This window comes from Trachemys scripta, chromosome 1, assembly GCF_013100865.1.
Source record: "Trachemys scripta elegans isolate TJP31775 chromosome 1, CAS_Tse_1.0, whole genome shotgun sequence".
NCBI lineage: Eukaryota > Metazoa > Chordata > Testudines > Emydidae > Trachemys > Trachemys scripta.
Genome location: NC_048298.1, coordinates 323,552,226 through 323,579,867, shown reverse-complemented (window position 1 = coordinate 323,579,867; position 27,642 = coordinate 323,552,226). Strand labels below are relative to the sequence as shown.

At 45.2% G+C, this 27,642-nt stretch overlaps 1 protein-coding gene across 3 annotated transcripts in view; it reads left to right on the top strand.

Moving 5' to 3' along the window:
- TMEM135 (transmembrane protein 135) overlaps positions 1–27,642 on the top strand; it is a 346,732-nt gene that overhangs the window by 229,084 nt on the left and 90,006 nt on the right. For 2 of the 3 annotated variants that reach the window (XM_034758994.1, XM_034758996.1), the window contains 2 exons: positions 18,978–19,013; positions 19,123–19,169. In XM_034758994.1, the coding sequence (XP_034614885.1) occupies positions 18,978–19,013; positions 19,123–19,169 (83 nt within the window). The remainder of the gene's footprint in view (positions 1–18,977; positions 19,014–19,122; positions 19,170–27,642) is intronic. The other variant, XM_034758995.1, reaches the window with a different exon arrangement.

Here is a 27,642-nt window from a genome sequence, read left to right as displayed (position 1 = left end):
CTTTGGCTCCCGGACGGTCAGGGTAAGCCGCTGGCGGATCGGGGCATTTTGTTTACTTGGAGCGTCTGCAGGCATGGAGCCCCTCAGCTCCCTGTGGCCACGGTTCTCTGTTCCCAGCCAATGGGAGCTGCGGGAAGTGGTCCACAGGGAGCTGAGGGGCTCCATGCCTGCAGACTCTCCAGGTAAACAAAACGACAATGTATTAGATATTCAATTAAATGATTCCTTAGAGTTTAAAATCATCAAATTTTGGTGTAGACCCATTTATAAGCCAACCCCTGCTCTTTGATGCGTCACTTTTTTACCAAAAATATTCGGCTTATGAATGAGTATATATGGTAATAAAAAAATAATAAGTAAATAAAAAGATTTTGACTGTCCTTTCAAAAGCGTCTGGTAGGCTGGATTTGGCCTGTGGTCTGCCTATTGACTACCTCTGCTATAGAGTATTTGGGCCAGCTCCGTGTCCTGTTTCATGACATGAGGAAGGTAGATAGTGGTGGGAGAACTTCTCCCAAACAGACTATGTGGAGAAAATTTAAAATGTCATATTTTTCACCTGCCCCACAGGAGCTTTTTCATAGGTAAGAACTACGGGGCCATTGGTTATATCAACTCTGAGTTTAGAAATCAATAAGCTTACTCTTTTCCAGTATTTTTTGTTTTTCTAAGCCCACAAATACTTGGATGTGTGAACAAGACGACTTCTTAACTTTTTCAAAAATCACAACATGATCAAAAGAAAGTGTGCTATAATATCTTGCTTTTTTCTAATGCCTTTTTTAAGGTGACTCTACTTGATCATGATCTCTGGAAATCACTTCCTTCCTAATTACTGTAATACACTTCCTGGGTCAGCAGAGGGTAGGTGACCTGCAGAGACTATGCATCTGCTCTGGGAGAGTGGAGAAACCAAAAAGTGTGTGGTGAAAAGGAAGGCTGGAGAAAGGGGATGGAAGAGAAATAGTTAAGTATTTTTCTAAGTTTGAAGTTTAATTCAGTGGCTCATTCTAGTTTCTGTATCTGTAAACCAGAGGCCTTGTCCCACATGCTTTCATGTACATTTGCTGCTTCTTAGCTCATATCATAGCCTCACTTTTTTCTCTGCTGCCACATAAATCCCTCTCAGAAATGACAGAGAGGGGTTATTGAGTCGCAACTCAACAACACAGCTGACTCAATATATATAGTGTACCATTCACTTTACTGTGTGAGGATCTTTCAGATGAAGATTTAAACAGAGAATTGTCTTCTATGCACGAATGTCGAAGGCTGCACAGTCAGTGCAGCTATGTCAGTGGCCAAAAATTTCTTTCCCCATACTACTGCAGAGTGATGATTGGCTGTCTTTCACTGCACAGCTAGCTGCTTTTCAGTGGTGTATGCACAATGTAGGGCCTGATGCAAAGCTTACTGAAGTCAGAGGAGGGACTCACACTGACATCAATGGGCTCTGGATCAAGATCATAGTTCCTTTAAGCATTCTGGGATCTTTCAGGATAAAAGACACTATTTATATTATTATTTATAATAGATTCATGCGAAGAATCACATGTGACAGGCTTTCTGTTTCCCCTGTAGTTACTTGTCCTGCTGGACCCAAGCAAGAAAAAGTGTCCGAGACAAGCAGGTGGCACCCAGCCACTCTGACTCTTCTCAAATAGCATCCAGTAAACCCCCCAAACACCCAAGCATCTACTCTCCCCAGCAACCGCAACACCCTTCAGACACCTCAGCTTCTACTGACCCAAGGACCTGCAGACAGCCCAGCACTCCTACACAACCTAACACCTATCTACCCCAACCATAGCTGCCAGGTTTTCCGCAGCTGTATTTCAAATGTGCTCAGTAACTGCAGTTGGGCGCCGCGGAATGCTGAACACTTGAAAACACTTCTGGCTATTTCATTTCAGTGTTTAAACGTGAGCTGAGCTCTTTTGAAAAGTCTGACGTCGATTGTGAGCACTTCTGAAAATCTGCCACCTATGTGTTGTCAGCAACTTTATTCCTTTTATAAAATGTAATATGATAGAGTAAGTGACTTTCAAAACCTATAAAACATTTACACATCAAATTTACTGACCTACAATGTAACAGTGTTCTTTTTTTATGTAGTTTATGTGCCTTTCATTAAAGACATTTAAATAAAAATATAGTGTAAATGTTAGTTTTAAAAGCAGTGGCACAGGGTATATCACTCTTTCTACAAACATTTAGACTGTCTTCTTGATTTATCTGTTTCTACAGCTGGAAAACATCAAGGTCTATATGTTGCCAAGCTCAGTTTATTGACCCTGTAACATAAATCAAGTGGTGGATGGACCATGCAAGGAAAAAACCTAGAGTAGACTTCCGGCCCGCTGGATACTATTTTTCAACTTTAATTCACTCAAAATACATAATTATATTATTTATATATTTGGTATTTTTCTCTTTTCAAGATTGCAGTTAATTTTGAAATTTGAATTTTGCTTTAATATATTTGTTGTTTTGTAGTTATTGAGAATGCTGGCTGCAAAGTACATATTGCATGTGCTTCTTTTGACTAATGCAGGTAATTTTCTGTTTTTTTTCTGGCCCTGAAGGTTGTCTGAAAATAAGGCAGGAGATTTTGAAAATTCATATTTGTTGAATGAGGGGTACAGTAAATTTTATTGATCCACTTCCTTTCCCATTTGCAATTTCATAGCACCCCTGTGGCAATTACAACAATTATTGTAGGATTAGTAAGGTTTTGCTTCACATATTATTCTTGTGTGAGTTCCATGAGTCATGCTTCAGGAAATAATTTTATATTTCCTGCTGAAAATCTCACTATGGGACAACACTTTTTTAGTTGTTGAATGGTTATCCTCACCCTCACTATCTACTTTCTTTCTCACTTCACCCTCTCATGAGAACCCTCATCTCATTGCCCAGTAAATTTTCATCAGCCTGGTTTATTATCTTTATTTTGTCATTGGATTACTTCCCCATTGTCCGTTTGCCTAAGTATTTTAGGCTGTATTTAAGTCACTTATATTGGCTACAGAAGGTAAATAGGAAAAGTGAATGGTTTTGGTTGGCAAAGCCATATACAATTTCAATCAAGAGTAAAGCAATACTTTGCTAATTCCTCTTAGTTGTCATAAATCTTAATGATAACATAGATTAATTATAAGTCAAAAATACTCACTTTTTAAATCGATATATTATGTGCTTTTATACTGGGGGAAAAAGTCCCATAAAATACATGGGATTACCTGCTTCTAATCACTAGCCCTACAAATTCAGCCTGGGAGCCAATGTACTTGATTGATATATGTGATTATTTGGTTATATATGCTCATTCTTTGCATTTTTGAGAGAATATTAATATAGAAAATATTATACATATTTTTACCTCTTAGATAATTAAACATTTCACGTTTTTCACTTAATAGATTGTATGAATGTTCAATTTTAAATCCACAGAGGGCATTTGTTTTGTTTTGTTGGAGCACTGCGTTAGCCTTTTCCTTTTTCATTTAACAATGGCTTAAATTATGACGGGAACAATTTTTACTGTTTATTTTTTTAGACTCTTATGAGAACGTATTAATGTTTAAAAACATTAATGTTGTCAGGAAGCAAAACTACTTCTGTGTAAACACACAAGCTGCAGAATAACAAGAGGATTAATAAAATATATGGCAGTAATAGGAAATGAAGGATACATTCTGTAAAATATCTCCCTTGGGGTTACCTTATGTGTGAGACTTTGTCATCTTATTGTAAACATTCCAATTGCTCAGGCATAAAACATTGGTTAATGTTTGCAGCCCTGAATCACTCTCCAGTTGAAATTATTAATGTTGTGGTAGCTGCGGATATGTGAAAATGGATTTGCTCTTGCTGCTAAATCCTAGGCAATCTATGACTCTGGTCATAACCAAACTTTATAAATTGGAAGGGTTTTTCGTCCATTTCATTCAGGGATGCCATGTGTTTTGATTTAATTCCCACATCTTTCCCTTAAAAACAGTATCCAGAGAGGTGTTTGTTATTTTAAATAATATTCTAAAACCAGTTTTTTCCCTTGTGGTTTAGAGGTTACTTCAGGCATCTCTGTGTGTGGGCATAGCTCATTTTGCAGTCCCACAACTATTTCTTTGTTTTGTTTGTTCACAAAATGAAGGAAACTTTTAAAATACAATCAGCTTATGTATAAAATGTAATCTAACATATTTATAAAACGTGTTTATCAAACATTTCTAAGTGTAGGTGCAGAGATAAAACACATTAATAGGACACAATGATCTTGAAATCTAGTCAGCTTTTTTTTAAAGAAATAGTTAAAAGTAGTTTCAGGGGATGCCTGTCATACTAGAGTCCCTTGTCACTTTCACGGTTTTTTTATGGTTCCTGTTTTAAAAAATATTTTTCTGTCCCCCAATGCTCACAAACAAGTGAAACTAAGGGCCTGACTTTGTAACCCTTTGGCTGAATCATACTTACTTATGTGAGTAACTTCATTAGGATCAGGATCAGTGAAATCAATTAAACACACAGTAAACAAAAAGGCATTTTTTTCCTCTAATTCCTTGTGATAATCTTCCCACGTTACTAAAAACATTAGTAGATATGTTTTCACACAGTGGCACCTTAGAGACTAACAAATTTATTAGAGCACAGACTAACACAGCTGCTACTCTGAAACTTTTCACACAGTATGATTTTTGAGTTGATGATGTCCTCTTAATTAACAGCATATTTAAGATTTAGTGTGAAATCTGTCCCTATTGAAGTCAGTGGGAGTTTTGCCACCGATTTCAATAAGACCAGGATTTCCTCCTTACTGTAAGTCTACTACCAACTGATTAATGCAAACTATTTCTGTAAAATTGGAGGAAGTTATTACTGTACATTTCCCTATCTACATATGTCCGTTTTGGTATTTGCATCATAAGCTACTTTGCACAGAAATTTAGCCTTCAAAAGAAGGCTCCTCTTTGTAACTATATTTCAAATGAATAGGGGAAAGATCTGACCCATCAGGTTATAGCTTGGTTGCATAATAAATTGGGTATTGACTTCAATTACCTAAGTATTACAATATTTCTTGTGAATTAAGGGAGTTTTACTTTGGCTCCCAACTGCTTTATATTAAGGTCTTTTGTAATTTAATCTCTTTTACGTCACTTTGTGCTTATTTCCCAAGGTGAGTGTGATAATGAGAGAGGAGTTTACTTTATGAAGCTGGCAAACTGTAAAGATTAGATTAGAACAGAATACTACGTGGAGGTGACCTAGAAGCAGATTTTCATAAAGGGGACTTTATATTTATTTGAAGTAATTTCACTACAGAATTTCAGTATAAATTGTCAGTGAAATAGTGCATAGATACTAAAAATTTTCTCAGACAATGTAGGTGGAAATCAACAATGATATTTTAATCTAAAATCAGCAGAGTACTTCTAGACGATACATCTGAACAGCAGTCTTTATCTAATGACATGCTCCCCAGTTGGCTGTTCGGGATCAAACAGACCTTGTAACAAACTGAACTGCTGCCAATATCATCACTGCTGCTAAAACAAAATAATTAACTTTTGCCAGCATGCTGAGCTACAACTGTGACAGCACATGTGGATGGAAATTCTGTATGGGACTATGCCGAGAGGTAGCAGTGAAAATATGCTGGGGGAAGAAGCAGGTACTCACCAGAAGTGCAGTGTTTATATGTGCAACAGTAGTTTCATTAACTGCAGAAATGAAGTACTTTAGTCATAAATGTAAGTATGCTTCTGGTTTGAGCAGGCTAGTTACGAAACTGAAACAAATCCTTATCATTTTACCACACTGTTTTATCGACAGTGTGACTTGAGATGTGGTACAAATTCTTTAGTTAAGAACACAACCCAAGCAAAGTCATAATGCAAATTAGAGAAGAAGACTAATAAGTTAGAAGATAGCTCACTACTCTACATTTTACAGTATCTTGGCCAGTCTAATTGATAGAAGTCCCAAGCAGTGGGGACTGCATGATTTCCGTTTTCCAGAGCTTAGTAGATTTCAGTTTTTCCTGATATTCAGCTTAATTTTCTCCTTTTTAAGTTTTATCACATTCTTCTAGTTCTTCGAGTGATTGCTCATGTGTATTCCACAATAGGTGTGCATGCTCGCCACGTGCACCAGTGCCGGAAGTTTTTCCCCCAGCAGTACCCATAGGGGAGCGCCCTAGTGACCCCTGGAGTGGCGCCTCCATGGCGCGGTATAAGGGCGCTGCACGCTCCCCCCACCCTCAGTTCCTTCTTGCTGCCAGCGACGGTGCTTCGGAACTGCTCTGCTCCAGCTCTGCTGTAGCTCATCCCCAAAACTGCTTGTTTGTTCAGTGTATGGTACCTGTAGTTAGTTAGTTAGATTAGTTTAGCTAGAGCACCCGGGCCAGGGCATGCCCCGAGTTTTAAGTCGTGCGACACTTGTGGGCAATCTATGCCAGTGAGTGATCTGCACGCAGACTGTTTATGCTGTTTGGGGGAAACCCATCTCAGCGATCGCTGCAAGATTTGCAAGTCATTTAAGCCTCGGACCCAGAAGAGAAAGGGATATCAGGCGCCGAGCTATTCTAATGGAGTGGGCGCTGACCCCGGTTCCGGCGCGCTACTCCAAGTCGGCACCAGGCACCACAGTGTTGATGCACGGTGACCCTTCGGCGCCATCGACTAGTCAGCATCGCTCCCTGTCCACGGGGCATGCCAAGAAGGCTAGGAAGAGACCTTCTTTGCCACGGCACCTGAGTAAACACAGGACAGAGGCTAAACCCATGTTGGGCAGTCCTCTATCCCCACTGACCTCTAGGCCTCCGACTCAAGTCGAGTGGAATAGCCCAGCCTATTCGGAGCAGGCCTTCCCGGATGTCTGGATGCCCTCCACACCGGATGCTCTGCAGGCGGCCCGGGATGTTATGTCCATGCCGATACGAGGAGCACCGCCAATGTCGGCATCATGCTCCAGAGGCAAGCCACCGCTGGGATCTCCACAGTCACCCCTGGCTCGGTACTGGTCTCGGTCGAGGGAACGTTCCCGACGCTGTTTGCCACCCAGTGTCCATTCAGGGCAAAGTCCACGTGGATCACCCTCGACGCCCACCAGGCTGTCAGGTTGGGTTCCGTCTGACCAAGACTCTCGGCACCACTCCGCCTTGAGGAGCGAACACCGACGGGACCGAGGCAGACAATGCCAAAAGTCCTCGTCTCAGAGGGGCTATCGCAGCCAGTCACGGCACGAACGTTGACGTAGTTCCCGTTTGTCGTCCCACTCCAGGACCCCGCCACAGCACTGCCTCCGCAGCCCCAGGCGTCAATCGTCAGCATTTCGCCATCGTGGGTCCACCTGCCGGAGCCGATTACAGAGCAGCTGTTACGGTACCGGTCCTCCATGTCAGGAGCTACAACTAATCAGCTACAACTAATCAGGAAAGAGATCTTGGAGTCATCGTGGATAGTTCTCTGAAGATTCAGTGTGCAGCGGCAGTCAAAAAAGCAAACAGGATGTTAGGAATCATTCAAAAAGTGAGAGAATAAGAAGGAGAATATCTTATTGCCCTTATATAAATCCATGATACACCCACATCTTGAATGCTGCGTACAGATGTGGTCTCCTCATCTCAAAAAAGATATACTGGCATTAGAAAAAGTTCAGAAAAGGGCAACTAAAATGATTAAGAGTTTGGAATGGGTCCCAGATGAGGAGAGATTAGGACTTTTCAGCTTGGAAAAGAGGAGACTAAGGGGGGGGATATGATAGAGGTATATAAAATCATGAGTGGTGTGGAGAAAGTGAATAAGGAAAAGCTAAACTGGGGGCCACCAAATGAAATTAATGGGCAGCAGGTTTAAAACAAATAAAAGGAATTTCTTCACGCAGTGCACAGTCAACCTGTGGAACTCCTTACCTAAGGAGGTTGTGAAGGCTAGGACTATAACAGGGTTTAAAAGAGAACTAGATAAATTCATGGAGGTTAAGTCCATTAATGGCTATTAGCCAGAATGGGTAAGGAATGGTGTCCCTGGCCTCTGTTTGTCAGAGATGGACGGCAGGAGAGAGACCACTTGATCATTACCTGTTAGGTTCAGACCCTCTGGGGCACCTGGCATTGGCCACTGTCGGTAGACAGGATACTGGGCTGGATGGATCTTTGGTATGGCCGTTCTTATGTTCTTATGGGATCGCGGTCCCGTGGTAGGCATTGCTCCCGGCGTCGCCGCTCCTCCCGGTCCAGAGACAGTGGCAGGTTGTATGTCAGCCCAGCCTCCCTTCGTAGTTTTCCATCGATGGGCCAGGAAAGCCAGGCCGAACAGCTGGCTCCACCGGTGTCACAGCAGGTGCAGTGGCATCGGGCCCTGTGGCCAGCCCAATGGTACCAGTGGGCACCGTTGCCCCCGACGCAGCCCCCAGTGGGGGCTTGCTTAGTGACCGGAGCCTCAGAAGGACCATTGGCCTCCCTCTCCAAACCTCCAAGGAAGGAGTCGGTGAGACATACATCCTCAACACCATGCCAGGAGACCAACCAGGTGGTGGACCCTCCGGTGCCAGTGGACACACAAAGTACTGCGCCAGCTTCCTCCGATTATGGCCCCTCCTCCCTCTGTCCCACAGGAGGACCTTAGGACCCACCAAGAGCTCTTAAAAAGGGTGTCATCAAGCCTCCACCTCCAAGCAGAGGAGATGGAAGAGCCTCAGACTCCCTGTTTAATGTACTGTCCTCCTCGGCACCGGGCAGGGTGGCCTTGCCTCTCCACGAAGGGGTGGTGAAAATTTCAAATGCCCTGTGGCACACCCCAGCCTCATTGGCCCCCATCTCTAAGAGAGCGGAACGCAAGTATTTTGTACCCACCAAGGGGCATGAATACTTATACACCCACCCTGCTCTTAACTCCCTGGTGGTCAAATCGGTCAACCACGGAGTACATCAGGGTCAACCAGCCCATACCCCGAAAAATAAAGATTCAAGGAGGCTGGACTCATTTGGAAGAAAAATGTATTTGTCCTCGAGCTTCTAGTTACGGATGGCGAACCACCAGGCTCTCATGGGCCGGTATGAGTTCAATCTGTGGGGCTCCCTGCCCAAGTTCGAGGACTCCCTCCAGGAGCGTTACAGAAAGGAGTTCAAAGTTCTGGTGGAGGAGGGCACAGCGGCTGCCAGGGCAACCCTGCAGGCAGCTTCAGATGCAGCGGACACGGCCACACGGTCCATGGTCTCCGCGGTGTCCATGAGAAGAGCGTCATGGCTCCTGTTCTCTAGGTTGTCCAGTAAGGCGCAGACCTCCCTGCAGGACCTCCCGTTTGACAACAAAGCTCTGTTTGCAGAACAAATGGATACAAAACTGTCTGGCCTGAAAGACTCCCGCACGAGTCTCCAGACTGAGTCTCTATGTGGGCTGACATACAACCTGCCACTGTCTCTGGACCGGGAGGAGCGGCAGCGCTGGGAGCAATCTGGCTCCAGCTAAACTTAAGTTTAAACCGCAGTAGACTCCCGCGCAGGCCACCCAGTCAAAGTACGAGACCGCTTATAAGAAGTCGCGGCACTATAAGAAGCGCCCACAGAGGCAGTCTCGGCCTGCCCCCCCCCCCAGCCTGGGTCCTCCAAGGGCAAGCAAACGGGGAAAAGGCAGTTTTGACAGGACACCCAGGGGCGCTCTGCCAGTTCTCACCAGGGATCCACCCTCAGTGAAGCTTCCCTTCTCCAATCGGTTGTGTGCTTTCCTCCTGGAGTGGTCGCGGCTGACTTCGGACCAATGGGTCCTCAACACCATCTCCCGGGGCTACACCCTCCAGTTTACTTCCTCCCCGCCCAACCACCACCACCCCCAGCCCCTGTCCCTCCTGGGGGACTCCTCTGCTCGAGCAGGAGGTGGGCGGCTCCTGGGCCTAGGAGCAGTGGAAGCGGTACCGGGGGAGTTCAAAAACAAGGGGTACTACTCCCTCTATTTCCTTATCCCGAAGGCCAAAGGGGGGCTCAGGCCCATCTTGGACCTGCGAGGCCTGAACCAGTACATGGTGAAGCTCAAGTTCTGCATGGTCTCCCTGGCCTCCATCATCCCCTCCCTGGATCCCAGGGACTGGTACACCGCCCTCGATCTGCAGGACGCATACTTCCACATTCATATATTCGAGGGGCATAGATGCTTCCTCCATTTCACAGTTGGGCAGGAACACTACCAATTTACAGTCCTCCCGTTTGGCCTGTCCACTGCTCCCAGGGTATTCATGAAGTGTATGTCGGTGGTGGCGGCCTACCTCAGGCGCTGGGGGGGCTAGATCTTCCCCTATCTGGACAACTAGTTGGTCAAGGGCAGCTCCCGGTCGCAGGTGCAGGATCACGTGGCGCTCCTTCTGTCCACATGCATCATTTTGGGCCCGTTGGTGAACAACACCAAGTCCATGTTAGTCCCGGTACAACGCATAGAGTTTATTGGGGTGGTCAAGGTGCACTAGTGGCCATATCGGCCTTCCATCCGCTGGTGCAGGGCCATACGGTATTCTCCCATGCTATGACTGGCCGATTCCTTAAGGGGCTGGATCGTCTCTTCTCGTATGTTAGGCCCCCAGTCCCACAGTGGGACCTAAACCTGGTGTTGGCCCATCTCATGGGGCCCCTGTTTGAGTCTCTAGCCATATGCTCCTGGTCACACCTCTCGTGGAAGGTGGCCTTTGTGGTTGCAATCACATCGGCTAGGCAGATCTCAGAACTCAGGGCTCTGACTTCCAAGCCCCCATACATGGTGTTTCATAATTATAAGGTCCAGCTCCGCCCACACCCTTTGTTCCTCCCGAAGGTGGTCTCCGCCTATCACATGGGTCAGGACATTTTTCTGCCGGTCCTCTGCCCCAAGCCCCATGCATCCAGTGAGGAGCCTCCACACGCTGGATGTGAGATGGGCTCTGACTTTTTACCTGGAGCAGACTAAGCTGTTCAGAAAGTCCTCACAACTGTTCATCGCCTTGGCAGAGCGCACGAAAAGTCGGCCGATCTCCACTCAGCGGCTCTCCAGATGGATCACCTCGTGCATCTGCACCTGTTACAACCTGGCGGGAATCCCTCCACCACCAATTGTGAAGGCGCACTCAACTAGGGCGCAGACCTTGTCGGCTGCCTTTTTGGCCCATCTACCCATTCAGAACATGGTAGGGCTGCCAGGTGGTCTTCAGTTCACACGTTCACCTCGCATTATGCAATTGTCTCTCAGATCAGGGCAGACGCTGGGTTCGGCAGGGCCGTTCTCCGTCCCGAGAGTTTGTGAACTCCTTCCCACCCTCAACAGATATAGCTTGGAATCACCTATTGTGGAATACACATGAGCAATCAATCGAAGAAGAAAAGACAGTTACCTTTTCTGTAACTGGTGTTCTTCAAGATGCGTTGCTCATGTCTATTCCACATCCTGCCCTCCTTCCCCTCTGTCAGAGTTATCTGGCAAGAAGGAACTGAGGGTAGGGGGAGCACACAGCGCTCCTTATACCGCACCATAGCAGCGCCACTCCAGGGATCGCTAGGGTCTCCTCTATGGGTACTGCTAGGGAAAAAACTTCCAGCACCGGTGCACATGGCGAGCTTGCACACCTATTGTGAAATAGACATGAGCAACATATCTTGAAGAACACCAGTTACGGAAAAGGTCTTTTATACCTCCATGCAGCACCCTAACTCACTATTCTCCCTCTTATTTAGCTGTTTCAACCTCTTCTCTTGCTTCTTAAAAATATTCATAGCTCTAGGGTGAACCCCCCCCCCCCCCCTGTCTCCCCCCGACCCCTCCCCCCCCCCCCGAAAACCCCTTCCCCCTGCACACGGAGTTGGGCGTCCAAGCTCACACATGGAGCTGATGGTCCGAGCTCCCACCGAGGCTCCCCAGCACCCGCCTGCCCGTGCACTTGGCTTCTCAACGCCCCCCTCTCCTCCCTGCATGCAGGTCAGGTCAGCCTGAGACCCTGCCCCTAGCCCACCCTCCACCGCAAGGCTGGCATTGTCACTTGCCCCCTCCCCCCACCTCCTACATGTTCCTCTGCATCCTGCTAGGGTTCCCACCCCATTTTTTTGGCAAAACTCTGCATTCGTCCCGTTTGCTCTTGCCAGCTGGTGATCAGTTAGCAGAGCAAACGGGACAAATGCCAAGTTTTGTCAAAAAGGTTAGGCCAGCCGGGACAGGGCCTAAAAAAGGGACTGTCTCGGCCAAAACGGGACGTATGCTCACCCTACATAGCTCCCTTCTGAAATCCCTGCAATTTGTCCATCTCTTTTGGATAACATTGTGTCCAAACATAATATTCTCTCTAAGTTTACTTGTTTTTAAACGGCAGCCATCAGCAGTGTTTGAGTGCCTCACGAGAAGTTTGCAATCCAGAAGAGGCCAGAAGTTCCTGGGGTGCAGAGGCACAGCACAAAACTTGCATCTCTAGGAGGCACAGGGAACTAAGCCATTTTTATGTCCTCCCAATTGTGGGCAATTACAGGGATCTGTGAGGGCTCCAGAGTATTGTATACATCCCTATAGGGCTGTCTAAGTTACAACGTCCTATGGTTGATAGTGTTGCCCAGGTTCCCCACAGTACTGTGTAATGCAGCCCTGCCCTTAGCATATACTGCAACCCTGCCTGTGCCCATGACATGCCCCCTATGCTGGGGTTTGTGGCAGAAGCCTCACAGAACAGTGTAAACTGCTTTGTGCAAAGCCTACACGAGAGGGAATTCTTCCCTGGCTGGACATGGGACTCAACTCGCTCTTTTACAGTGACAGCGGACGGGAGAAAATCCCTCTTCTGTGGTGAAATCTTAGGGTACATCTACACTACAGGGGGGGAGTCGATTTAAGATACGCAAATTCAGCTACGTGAATAGCGTAGCTGAGTTCGACGTATCACAGCCGACTTACCCCGCTGTGAGGACGGCGGCAAAATCAACTTCTGCGGCTTTCTGTCGACGGCGCTTACTCCCACCTCCGCTGGTGGAGTAAGAGCGCCGATTCGGGGATCGATTGTCGCGTCCCAATGGGACGCGATAAATTGATCCCCGCGAGGTCGATTTCTACCCGCCGATTCAGGCGGGTAGTGTAGACCTAGCCTTAGCCCTGTTGCAGCCAATGGGCGTTTTGCCATTGACTTCCATGGACAAAGAATTTTGCTTCGAATGTCTAAAAGGCAATCCTGAATATTGTGTGCTGCTTCTGACAACCTTTAAAAGGAAACGAAAGAAAAATGTTTGGAAACTTGCTAATAAATTCCTCCTTAAACCCAATTTGCCTGAATAATAGTAAAAGTAATGTTTGTAAAGCACTTTAAAAATAAAATATGCTATACTAGCATAGTGAAAGTTTGGAAGCCGTATCCCTGTTATGTGGAAATGACTGGTAACAGTTCTAAATGCCAAATCTCAAGTGTTCCCACTAAAGTTCATTAAATGCTAAAAATGACTGTGGATTTTGCTATCCTAAGGTCAACATTCCTGTCTTAGTGGACACTCAGATGGAAATTAGATATTTTTTCCTTCCTCTGCTGACTATCTTAAAGAGTCGTCTAAAATGGCCCTGATGGAGAAACTAAGAGGAACAATAAGGCCTTGTCTACACTACGAGAGTAGTTCGATTTTACTTAAATCGAATATTTGGAATCGATATTGCAAAGTCGAACGTGTGTGTCCACACTAAGGACAGTAATTCGACTTTGTGAGTCCACACTAACGGGGAAAGCGTCGACATTGGAAGCGGTGCACTGAGGGCAGCTATCCCACAGTTCCCGGAGTCCCCGCCGCCCATTGGAATTCTGGGTGGAGCCGCAAATGCCTTCTGGGTAAAAAAAAAAGGGGCCAGGGTGCTTTTGGGTAACTGTCGTCATCCGTCCATCACTCCCGCCCTCCCTCCCTCCCTGAAAGCGCCGGCGGGAAATCATTTCGCGCACTTTTCAAGTCATTGACAGCGCGGACGCCACAGCACTGTGAGCATGGAGCCCGCTGCAACCATCGCTGCAGTTGTGGCCGCTCTCAACGCCTCGCAGCTTATCATACAGGTTGCCCTGAGGCAGATGCAGAAAAGTCAGGCGAGGAGGCTACGTCAACGCGGTGATGGCCTGAAGTCTGAGAGTAGCACAGACCTCTCAGAAAGCAGGGGACCCAGCGCCGAGGACATCACGGTGGCAATGGGTCATGTTGATGCCGTGGAACGGCGATTCTGGGCACGGGAAACAAGCACTGAGTGGTGGGACCGCATAGTGCTGCAGGTCTGGGATGAATCACAGTGGCTGCGAAACTTCCGCATGCGGAAGGGAACTTTCCTTGAACTTTGTGAGTTGCTGTCCCCTGCCCTGAAGCGCAATGACACCCGGATGCGACCAGCCCTGACTGTCCAGAAGCGAGTGGCCATAGCCCTCTGGAAGCTTGCAACGCCTGACAGCTACCGGTCAGTCGCGAGCCAGTTTGGGGTGGGCAAATCTACCGTGGGGGTTGTTGTGATGCAAGTAGCCAAGGCAATCGTTGATGTACTGCTGCCAAAGGTAGTGACCCTGGGAAACTTGGAGGCGATCATAGATGGCTTCGCAGCGATGGGATTCCCAAACTGCGGTGGGGCCATAGATGGAACTCACATCCCTATCCTGGCACCGGACCACCAGGCCAGCCAGTACATTAACAGAAAGGGCTACTTTTCAATGGTGCTGCAAGCACTGGTGGACCACAGGGGACGTTTTACCAACATCAATGTCGGATGGCCGGGCAAGGTTCATGACGCTCGTGTTTTCAGGAACTCTGGTCTGTTTAGACGGCTGCAGCAAGGTATTTACTTCCCGGACCACAAAATAACTGTTGGGGATGTGGAGATGCCTATAGTCATCCTCGGGGACCCAGCCTACCCGCTAATGCCCTGGCTCATGAAGCCCTATACAGGTGCCCTGGACACTGAAAAAGAACTCTTCAACTACCGGCTGAGCAAGTGCAGAATGGTGGTGGAGTGTGCTTTTGGCCGTCTCAAGGGGAGATGGAGAAGCTTGCTGACTCGCTGTGATCTCAGCGAAACCAATATCCCCATTGTTATAGCAGCTTGCTGTGTGCTCCACAATCTCTGTGAGAGCAAGGGGGAGACCTTTATGGCGGGGTGGGAGGTTGAGGAAATTAGCCTGGCTGCTGATTACTCACAGCCAGACAGCCGGGCGATTAGAAGAGACCAGCGGGAAGCGCTGTGCATCCGGGAGGCTTTGAAAGCAAAGTTCCTGAGTGAGCAGGGTAACCTGTGACTTTCTAATTTTGTGTACAGAGAAGCCTTCACCCCACTTCCAACACACGTTTCAAAATAAAAATAGTTCTACTTTGTTAAAGCACACCGTTTTCTTTAATACTGTTTTCGCGGGAATTTTTAAAAACTGGGACGCAGACTGTGGTGCGGAGCGGCTGTAGTGTAGTCGCGCGAATGCAGCTTCTAAACTCAAGGACTGACAGGCTCCGCTGCGGTGGGATGGTTCTTTCAACGGAGCCTGTCACCCCTCCTGATAGGGACTGTGTGTATGGGGGGTCTATGTGACTTTGTGGCAGGGGGGGGACGGTTACAGATCCCCTGCTGTGTGGCTCTGTGATCCTGCCTAAGGACCGCCGCTTAAGATCTCTAACTGCCCTCCCCTGCCACAAAGTCACAGAGCAACCCACCCCCCACCACATAACATGAAAAGAACCTCCCAGACTAACCAGGGTAAGTAGTCACTGCATCACTGCACTATGTATGTGCCCTGCTGCTGTGCCTGCCCCCGACTATGTACCCTGCCAAAGTTGACTGTCCTGTCCAATTACCAACCCCCTTTCCCCCCCTCCTCCAAAAGAACATGATGGAAACAGTAGTTAACAGAAACATATTTTTTATTATCAACTACACATGGGACTGGGAAGTGAAACTTGGACGGGGGCTTGTGTCAGGCGGGAAGGAAAGAACTTGTCAAACTTTGGGGAATGAGAGCCTTCTGCTGCTCGAGCTCTCTGCAGGGGTGGAGTGAGAGTTAGCAGGGACTCTGCCGCCTCTCCTTCTGTGCACTTTGGGTGAAGGGAGTATGGGACTTGGTGGCGGGGGAGGGCGGTTAGAGATGGACTGCAGCGGGGCTCTGTCCTCCTGCCTCCGTTCCTGCAGAACATCCACAAGGCGCCGGAGCGTGTCCGTTTGCTCCCTCAGTAGTCCAAGCAGGGTTTGAGTCGCCTGCTGGTCTTCCTGACGCCACCTCTCCTCCCGATCCATGTTGGCTTGGTGCATTTGGGACAAGTTCTCCCGCCACTGGGTCTGCTGTGCTGCCTGGGCTCGGGAGCAGGCTATAAGCTCTGAGAACATGTCCTCCCGTGTCCTCTTCTTCTTATGCCTAATCCTCCCTAGCCTCTGGGAGTGTGATGACAGGCTAGGTTGTGAGACAGTCGCAGATGGGGCTGTGGGAATGGGAAAAAGGGAGTGAATTCCTCAGAAAGATAAATGTAGTTGTGAACAAAGAACATAGTCTTTCTCTGTGAACAGGACCATGCACAGCACCTATCACATGCGCACTCAGCACAAGGTCGAATTCTCGGCCTTCGCATTCAGTGTCTGGGGTTTTGCAGAGCACTTTTGAGAACCCTGTCAGGACAACGGAATTGCTCTTGCACGCAGACATGGTAAGCCGTAGATTCGTGGCAGCTTAAAACTTTAATATTAGCAATGGCCTCATTTCACATTGAAATCAATGTCGGTCCCTGCTGCCAGCAATCCGGCAAGCAGGAAGTCTGCTCCTGTCCCACACCCTCGCGGCTGTCCCCGGGAACGATCCCTTTCGGCTGACCCTCTCCCGCCTCCACCGCGTGGCTGCAAACCAGCGGTTACAGTTCTGTAAAGGAACGGTAAAGCAGTCCCAACACTAACATTCCCCTACCTCATTCAAAGCAGGTCATCATGAGCGACATCACCCTCATGAGGATCTCTGAGAGCGACAGACAGAGAATGCTCCGGGAAAGCCTTCAAAGACCAGGGCCGTATGCCGCCATGCTGTGCCAAGCAATGATTCCGGAGTACTTGCTAGTCTCGTGGCGCGGCAACGTGTCCTACTACGGAGGACCCAATAAGGCCGCTCTCCCCAAGAACCTAATGCAGCGGATTTCAAATTACCTGCAGGAGAGCTTCCTTGAGATGTCCCAGGAGGATTTCTGCTCCATCCCCGGACATATAGACCGCATCTTACTGTAGCTGCAGTAGCAGGGACTAAACAGTAGAGCGGCTTGGGCAGGACAATCATGCAAAACCGGACATTGCTAGATTTTTTTGAAATAGTTGCACTGCCCATGACTGAACCGTTAAGTTAATCAAACTAATCATGAGAAACCCATTTTTTACATTGTTAATAATCATGTTCTGTTACAAATAAATGTTTAGATGTTTACAACACTTACTGGATGATCCTTCACCAGATTCTGTGTCCGGGGTAACGGCTGGGGAGGGTTGGTAGGGGATCTCTGTAAGGGTGATGAAGAGATCCTGGCTGTCGGGGAAATCAGCGTTGTGAGCGCTGTCGACTGCCTCGTCCTCCTCATCTCCTTCCTCATCTTCCCCGTCCGCTAACATGTCCGAGGATCCGGCCGTGGACACTATCCCATCCTCAGAGTCCACAGTCAGTGGTGGGGTAGTGGTGGCGGCCGCACCGAGGATGGAATGCAGTGCCTCGTAGAAACGGGATGTCTGGGGATGGGATCCGGAGCGTCCGTTTGCCTCTTTGGTCTTCTGGTAGCCTTGCCTCAGCTCCTTGATTTTCACGCGGCACTGCGTTACATCCCGGCTGTATCCTCTCTCTGCCATGTCTTTAGAGATCTTCTCATAGATCTTTGCATTCCGTCTTTTGGATCGCAGCTCGGAAAGCACGGACTCATCGCCCCACACAGCGATGAGATCCAAGACTTCCCGATCAGTCCATGCTGGGGCCCTCTTTCTATTCTGAGATTGCACTGCCATCAGTGCTGGAGAGCTCTGCATCGTTGCCAGTGCTGCTGAGCTCGCCACGATGTCCAGACAGGAAATGAGATTCAAACTGGCCAGACAGGAAAAGGAATTCAAATTCAAATTTTCCCGGGGCTTTTCCTGTGTGGCAGTTCAGAACATCCGAGCTCTTACTGCTGTCCAGAGCGTCAACAGAGTGGTGCACTGTGGGATAGCTCCTGGAGCTATTAGCATCGATTTCCATCCACACCTAGCCTAATTCGACATGGCCATGTCGAATTTAGCGCTACTCCCCTCGTCGGGGAGGAGTACAGAAGTCGAATTAAAGAGACCTCTATGTCGAACTAAATACCTTCGCGGTGTGGACGGGTGCAGGGTTAATTCGATGTAACGGCGCTAACTTCGACATAAACGCCTAGTGTAGACCAGGCCTAAGCAAAGTTATCAGGTCACTGGTGAAAGGCCTATAATAATTTAATGATCTGCATTCACTTTCTCCCCTCATGTTACCATTTCAGTTTTATTTAATCTTTCCTTATAGAGTCTTCTAGGCCTTTAGTATATTTACATTAGGGTACTTTAAAAAGGGGGAAAGTTGCCTGTAAGTATTTGTAAGATATGTCTGAATAATTACACTGTATATACTGTGCTCTGTATTATTTCCAAATGGAAAACACTAAAAATGAAATGATAAAACTTCCAAATTCCTGTTTCTAGGGTGGTCTTGAAGGTGATGTTCTCAGACCAGTAAAAAAAATATTCTGCTCAGCTGTCCCCCACAGAGCTAAATTTATCTCTGTTCCATACAATCTTGGTATCCTTCCATTTGAGTGAATTGTAGAACATTTCATCCTATGGTTGGTTATGTGAAACTTTACATGAAGGAAATTAATCTCACATTATTTCAAACTCTGCCTCCTTTGCTGTTTTTGTCATTGCACCATCCTGACCTAGCTTTTATATTTTTATTTATTCAATTATAGAGGGCCTGAACTAAAAGCCTACTGAAATGATGATTATTTCTGTTGACTTCAATAGGCTTTGGATCAGGCCCATTCAACATGGAAAATTAAGGTAAACTTCACATTCTAATGTCTGTGAGGCCTCCTCTGATCCTAAACAGATTTAGATATAGAGTTAGTCTAACCTTCTTATGTAATAATGTTCTTTCTCCTTCTTATAGGTCCTTTTGTTCTGCATCACAGCTGCTCTGTTCATGTTCTTTTTCAGGTATGTTATGTTACTAGTATTTCTATTAATATTAAAGGATTACTTGAAACAGAAAATTTCCCACTTACTCATTTGATTCTGAGCTCAAGATACCACCACCTAGTATATTCTTGGAGCAGGCCTACTGGATAGATCTTAGTGCCACTTGCTGCTGTTAGTTCCAAAACTTAATGGTGCATGAAGACAAATTATCCAAAGAGTTTAGAAGAAAAGTGAGTTTATGAGGTGTGTGTCTATGTGTAAAATATGTGTGTGTGTGTGTGTGTGTGTGTACACACACGTGCAGATAAATAGCTGTGGAACTTATTTAAACAAATGAAAACTGTGCTAAGGCAGCCATTGTAGGTATGAAACAGCTATATTCCATCCCAGTTGTTCTGAATGGTTTACTGATAGGAAGATAGTTGTTATTCTTTATAAGTAAATATTAGGAGCATATGAACTAATATATACAGCATGTATACTGATCATTTCAGTAACTGTAACATCACAATAAAAGAAGTGATTGTGAAATATCTTTGGAGTGCAGGTGGCCCTATTTGGTGTGCCTAATAGGAGTGTAGCTGCTTTTTAATTTGTTTTTACATACTTTATTATTATATATCAATTTGTATTCTTTTTAAAAATATGCAGTGTGTGGTTTTGGTTAGAAACTCATTTTAAAATGTTCTTTTTCTTAGTTTGTAAGAAATGTATATTAAAAACGTGTAACTTTTCAGTACTTGAATTTTATATATCAGTTTCCTAAAGTCATTCCATCCCTATACTTGGGTAGTCGTTCCTTAAAATAACATATACCTACAACCTTTGTGTTAGAATTTTCTGGTAGAGGTCCTGAAGTTTCGCAACTGTGTTTTGTTTTCTTTTATTTTTCATAATTACATAGCCATTGAATCACTTACAAATATTGGCTGAGAATATACTGTGGAGGGGGGAACATCATTGTAAAAGCTTCTAAAAAGCATTCCTTTCCTCATCCACCACTCATTAAGATTCTGAAATGGCAGGTTCCTCTTTGTTTTGTTATGTGCTGCTCTCCTGAGTTGTGTTATGGCAGCATATGAATAGCCTGGGGGATTTCACTTGTAATGTTGATACTAGACACCTGTCTAGAGGAATTCTTATAAGAAAATCTAAAATGCTGGGTAATTTTGTGAAAGTTATGAAAGCTGATTATTGTAAAAGTTGCTAATTATTTGTTTGTTTCTGTGGTGGGGAACCAGTGATTTAAAGGGGAAATTAAAAGGTAAAATGAAAACTTAGTACAGCACATTAACCAGCTTATGTAGGGCATTTAGCACAGCAATATATTGTATGTTACCATTTAAAAATTCCCTTTGTTCTCTGTGAAATACTCTAATAAATTCTTGCTTAATCAAAGACATCACTGAATGTGTCATTCTGTAATACCACTGCTTTGAGAGTCCCTTGGATGGATACCAAAACCACCTTCTCTCTTCTAGTAGCCCAGTCACTTTAGGAAAGGATTGAAGCATACTAATGAGGCAGCATCCGGACATTTTACTATCTCTATTTATGCTATAGTAACATATGAATTGCCATACTGTGATCCAACTGGAACAATAACCTATCTTAGACCATGGTCAGAAGATTCTTCCGAGAAAGTACTGCTGTCCTTTGTGCAGTGTGGGATGAAAGATAAACCCAGAAGGAAGGCCAAGCTACAGGTCTGCTATGACATCTCTGCACCGCACATAGTGAGGGATGTAGATTTTAGAGCCTTGTGCAGTCACAGGTCCCTCAGAGGAGAATCCTGTGGGGCGTGGTTCACAATCTCTCTCCTTTTCTGCCGAACAGATTTCCTGCCTCCTCAAAAACAACTGGAATGGAAGGGCAACCCTGAGGAGCTAGACGGGGAGCCAGGACAATGCAATAAGGGTTCAGTCAGAGTACCTTCAAAAAAAAAGAGAAAGGTGGTTCCCAAATGTTGGCCATGATTCCAGCCATGATCTAAGTACAGCTGCACCATATTTCCATCCTCTGCAAATAAGACTACAGATGGAGGATGTTGGTCTGAGTTCTGTTTCTGAGGATAAGAGTGAATGCAGTAATGGGCCCTCAAGCCCAGCCCTTTTTTCTTCTCTTGAACCAGGGTCTCTCCCAGTCTTTTTTCTCAATTAACCTGGCCCAAATGGGAAACCCCATGCAGCAGTCAACTTCAGAGTACGCTCTGGATCTGCAGGCCTGGAGTCATGTTTACAACAAGGGAGAAAATGGTTAGCCTAATGACTGCAGCAGAATCCCTCTGTTCCCAGATAGGACCTTTGCTCAGGACCGTGTCCTGTCACCCATCAGCGATAAATCTCTCAACCCCCAAGCTCCTTTTCCCAGGAGCCTCTGGAGGGAGCTTTGTGTAAAGCGCTACAAGGGCTGTCACAGGAAGAAAAGAAGACAAATCACATGGGGAATAGTCATTAAACTATCTGTCATCTGGTGCAGAGTTGGGCAATAGACCCCAGGGACTTTTACTGCATGCTATTCCTGATCACAAACAAATCTCCTGTTCCTGATGACAAACAAATCCAGCAGGAGCTCAACTTGGAATACCTCCAAAGATTCCCAGAAGATATCTAATCCAAGATGGGGACACCCAAATCTACTCAGACATTCATCACATAGAGGATTTTCCCATTGTCTATAGGGGAGCGTCTTCTCTATCCCCCTTTATTGATCCCATAGGAAAAACCTATGCTTTATTTTGGGACAACAGCATTTCCAATGCAGGTTTTTGGCCTTTGATTTGTCCATCAGTTCTAGAATATCCCATTTGGTTAAGGTTGTCTTTTCCAGGGTCTACAAGACAAAAACAACTATTTATGTTGATAATATCAGAACTGTCTTCCTGTGGGAATAACAGCCTTATGAGGAAGATGGAAATCACATGCCTTATAAGAGAGAATCTTCCAAGCAGTTACATACAAGTTCACATATGCTCTTTGTTCAAGTTGAGCTTGGCTGATGCTGCCTTTGGGACAAAAGTGCTCCGATCTGTAGTCCTCCAGTAAAAGAGAAAAAAATCAATATCTATATGTAATCTTAATAAGGTTCTCTCTCTCCCTTGAGGCATCGTAATGAATCTCATCCCTATGATCTCATCGTAACGAATATGTGGTCACTATTACATGAGAATAGGACATTTTTTCCATGTCTCCCTGAAAATTTCCTTTCTCAGCACAATGAATTTCAAAGATCCAGCCCAACCTAAAGTGATTGTTCTATTATAAACAAAGATCTGATATGACCTTTGGTTTAGCTGATAAATGTATACAGTTAAACTCTGCAGTATATGTAATATCTATCTTGAGTTATTTGTGAAGTGAATTCAATATAGATCATTTTATCAGGCAGTTACCATTTGCTGTGGAAGTTTATCTCAAACTGGCAGGACCAAACCTCTTCCTGTCAATGTCTGGCATGTCTGAGTCTTCCTCCAAAGCAGCAAATAGGCTGAGGATCCTACATAATGAATCTGTGGACGTTATTACTCAGAGAAAGGAAATTTTCATGTATATCCACACAAACTTTCCTGTTATGCATTGTGTAAAAAGGTATTTCCTTTTCTCAGTTTTTCAAGTTTTGTCTTTTACATTTGTTGGAAAATCCCTTATTCTTGTATTAAATCAGGTGCTGTCTTATATATCTTCTCGTAATCAGTCATTTTATATGCCTCTCTCATGTCCCTTCTTAATTGGTTCCTCTGTAAACTACACCATCCTGATCTTTTTAGTCTCTCCTCAGATGGAAGTCTTTTCATGTATCCACTTCATTTCCTCTGCTAATCTCCAGACCACTTCTATTTCTGTTGTTTCACTTTCAAGACAAAGGTGACCAGACCCGAACATGGTGCGCAAGGTGACAGCATATCGCTTGTCTATAAAATGGCATTACAATATTTCTAATATTCTTTTCTAAAGTAGTCTTTATATAGCCAAACATTTTCTCTTTGTCTTTTTTTCTTTTGATGACCAATGTGCACTGAGTAGATGTTTTCACAGAACTGTCCATAAATATCCCCTGGCTTTTTTCCCCTGGCTGGTTACAGCTAATTTAGAACCCAGCAATGTGTGTCAGTAGTTCACATTATTCCTTCCTTTCTTACAGGTGGCTAAACATGAAAACGCCAGTGCCCAGGAGATCAGTCTAATACCTTTAATGAGCTCTGAATTTAAGAAACAACTTACATTTCAAACCATCTTTGTTACAAATGAGCAAGTTTGCAAGGCGTTAGCTATTCAAACAGGCAAATTAAACTAGATACAATTTGGAGTAATAGTTATCTTCTAAATCTACATGTTGGATCTGTGCAAAGAAATGTGGCTATAATTCTGTCTGCTTTTACTTGGCTAACTTTTTTCTGACTTGGCTCCTTTTGTTGTGATCACATCTTTTGTATGGCTGAAATTGTCTAAGTTGGCTCTTCTCAGAGGGATCCCATTTTTTAAAATATGGCTGATCATTTTGTTTTGTAACTTGGCTCTTTTGCTACAAGTAAAGTATTTTGCTCAGGGAATTAGTCAGCAATCATTATTAATCATTCTGTTCGCTGGGGAGGTTTAGAAAATGGTTTTCTTTAAAGCAAGTATAAACAGGAAATCACTCGAGAGTGATTCACTTTGGCCTGCTAGACTTAAAACTCATTTTCTCTTTTTCAGAGTTTGGGGCAACAAGTTCATTACTGGTCATTGCCCTTTCTCTGTTGTAATCCTGAACATTACTAACATGGTCTATTTAAAAGTAAATGTGAAGACAAAGGTTTTCTGACGGCTTTAGGAATTGGTAGGTCTCATTGCTATGTGTGGATGTCACGACAAACACATTTTTAATTTTCTGGGCAGAAGAAAAGCTCTCCTGTTCTAAAGTAAATGAGAATATATATATATAATGTTCCTGAGACTTTAGCAGAAGTTGGTTTGGATCATTCTACTAATAGCCTTGGCACAGTATAATATAACTTAAGATATGCACTTCTGTAAAAGAATGCATTATGATATTTTTACATACAACTGGGTATCTACTGGGAATAGCTGCAGTTCCACACAACTTTCCTACAAACCATTTGGCAAAGTCTGACATACAAAGGCAATTTAAGTATGCAATGTAAGTAGTTTGAATGCACAGGTTTAATTAAAATTCTCATGTTGGCCTCTTGAAAGTAACTTATTAAAAAGGCCTGAATAAGTCCTCAGTTTTTCCCATTGTACAGCTGACCCCAGGTTACCGGGATGGGGAAAGAGGAGAGAGGAAAAGGGCAGGCTGAAGACACCAGATGAAGGGAAAGGCAATCAGTGCTGTAATACATAGGAGTAAATTGTACATTAAGATCTTCCTGAGACCTGGGTTTAGGACCTGAAGCTGCATGGGGATATCAGAGCAGATATCTGAAAACTGCTGCAGGACACACTTGATTTTTAAAGTGTTGTTGTTCCTCGCTTTGTTACTGAGCTGGGTGGCTGCAGCTCCCAGCCCTGGCTCCGCAGGCGAGTCCCTCCTGCCCCAGGCGGGGGAATGGAAGAGGAAAAGCAGCGAGCGACAGGGAAGAGGGGGGAAGAGAAGTGGATAGGGGTAGAGCCTCGGGGACAAGAGATGGGGCAGTGGCAGGGATTTGGAGGGAACAGGGGGGGCAGGGGAGGTTCTGGCACTCCTGCTGGAGTGTGTAGTTTTTTAAATATTACCAAGTTGGCAACCCTAGTGTGGGGGGAAGGAAGCTTCCTGTGAATGCAGGGGCACAGGGATAAGAGGGGAAGTAAGGGGATCTACTGAAACTTTGTAGGGGGCGGCAGGGGCAGCCGGCCTCAGCCTGGGAAGGGGCATCCTGGTAGTTCCTACTGCCACTCCTATGTCAGTCCCTAGAGGGCAGGTGCCCACTGCCTTCCTGGTGGCTGGTCCTACCTGATCTCGTGCACTGTGGAAATGGAAGCTACTCCAGCCCCTCTTCCAGATCTCGTTCTCATTCATCGTCCCCCCGCCTCCCCGCTCCCCATGTGTGGAACATAGTTGGGTCTGGCTTTCACTTCTTCCAGATATTGGGGTGGGAGTGCTAGCCCCTCTCCCTGTCTTCCCAATTACACTGCCCCGACGTATGCCATTGTTAAAGGATAGCTACATATAAAAGCTTCCCCTCCAAATAATCTGCCAGCCCCATATCTTTGCATCTCTGTCTGTGATGTGGCTATCCCCAGCTTCATTCTTGACAGCTCACAGTGCTCATAACTCCATACTGCATCTCCGAGAATGCCTCCCTTCCTCCAACAACTCTTCTTTCACCTCTTCTCAGCTGACTTCTAGGTTGGTTAGATGCATCAACAGGCTTTTCAAGCAGCCTCCTGCAAAGTCTGCTGAACTGTCCAAACATCATTTTATCTGACGCACCAGCCACAAGACAAGAGAGGAAGTCTGACAGAGAGGGTGCTGTAGCTTGGACTATGGGAGTGGAGTTACAGTCTTAAACTGGGAAAAGGGAAAAAAAGGAAGATTTCAGTTGATTGTGGTAGATAATAAAGAGGACAGGTCATGGATACAAAGGAGTCTGGGATGCTTGGTAAGTTTGGCGCAATCAAACAATATGTGTTTTAATATGGCCAAATATAAAATTGTACATCGAGGAACAAAGAATATAAGTCATATGTATAGGATGGGGTCTCTATCTTGGGAAGCAGTGACTCTGAATAAGACTTAGGGGGTCATGGCGGATAATCAGCTGAACATGAGCTCCCAGTGAGATGCTGTGGCCAAAAGGGCTAAGCTTTGGATGTATAAATGGGGGAATCTTGAGCAGAAGTAGGGAGATTATTACACCTCTGTGCTTGGCACACTGTGAACACTTCTGGAATCCTATGTCCAGTTCTGGTGTCCACAGTTTAAGGAGGATGTTGATAAGTTAGAGAAGAATCACAAGAATGATTAAAGGATTGAAATCCATGCCTCATAGTGAGACTCCAGTAGCTCAATCTATTTCATTTAAAAAAGAGACGGTTAATGGGTGACTTGATTAGTCTGTAAGTGCCTACACTGGGAACAGAAATTCAATAATGGGCTCTTCAATCTAGCAGATAGAAGTCTAACAAAATCTAATGACTGAATGTTGAAGTTAGATAAATTCAGACTGGGAATTAGGTGCAAATTTTTAATAATGAGGGTGACTAATCATCGGCACAGTTTACCAAGGATCATGGTAGATTCTCCTTCACTAGCAATTTTAAAATCAAGATTGCATTTTTTTCTAACGGATATACTCTAGTTCAAACAGGAATTAATTCAGGGAAGTTCTATGGCCTGTGCCATGCAGTGAGGTCAGACTAGATGGTCCCATCTGACTTCATAATCTGTGAATTTGGGGAAAGTTGAAGGGGGACAAAAGGGTAGCAGGAAGAAGCGCAAGAATGAAAGAGGAAGAGAGTAGGAATGGAAGGGAAAGAAGAAGGAAGGAAATTGAGACAAGGGAAGAGAGAAGACTGAAAGTATAGAATAGAAAAAAATATGCAGGGGAAAAATCAGCTGTAACTTGGTATGGCAGGGTTGAATAAAAGGTTTTAGATTTACAAAGAAAAGAGGCATATTTTACTGACAATCCCAGTTCTTCCTTTTTAAATTTCTTCTTATCATGCAGTCTTTTGCTGATATCTCCTTCTATTTCAGTTGTCTCCCACATTTTTTCTCTCATTTCTTTAAAGGTGACCATGAGATCAGGGCCTTCAGAGCGTACCTTTCACACTTTCTGGATTATCCTAATACGCCCAAACTTTGCCCACCCACTTTGAGATGCCAACAAGCTCTACTTGGACTTATTAGTCACTGCTCTCATTAAAAAGTTCCTGCCCATGCACTTGACTTTGGGCTGCCTAGCTTATTTTGAAATACATTATTTTTGGCATCTTGTAAGTTTTTGATGCAGCAATGCATAGATCGCCATTAAAGACCATTCTGCCAGAAGCTTGTACTGGATGACAGGGAATGGATCATTCAATAATTTCCCTTTTCCGTTCATTCACCCTCAAGCATCTGACACTGGCCACTGTTGGAAGACAGGCTACTGGGCTAGATGGACCACTGGTTTGACCCAGTATGGCCTTTCTTATGATGTTTCTTCCTGCACTTCTCTTCCTCTGCAGTCCTTGGTTCCAAAACATTTCCAGTGTGTCTGGAACGGGGAGAGATATTGAAGGAGAGATTTAGATGGAACTTTGACTCCACATTACCTTAAATCAGTAAATACAAGGGGGAAGTGGGAGGGATAGCTTTCCAGAATAACTGGATAGATTAAAACTTGGCCTTTTTATTATTAGAGCCTTTATGCTCTTTATTGAGAGAGAGTGAGAGAGGAAGGGAGGGAGGGGCCATTAAGATGGAGGATTGCTATTACATATGTCGAGTATAACATTTAAATACCTTGGCTCTTTTGTAGCATTTTTGTTTTCCATATTTAGCTGCAGCTTTGTGTATGCTGAAAATACTA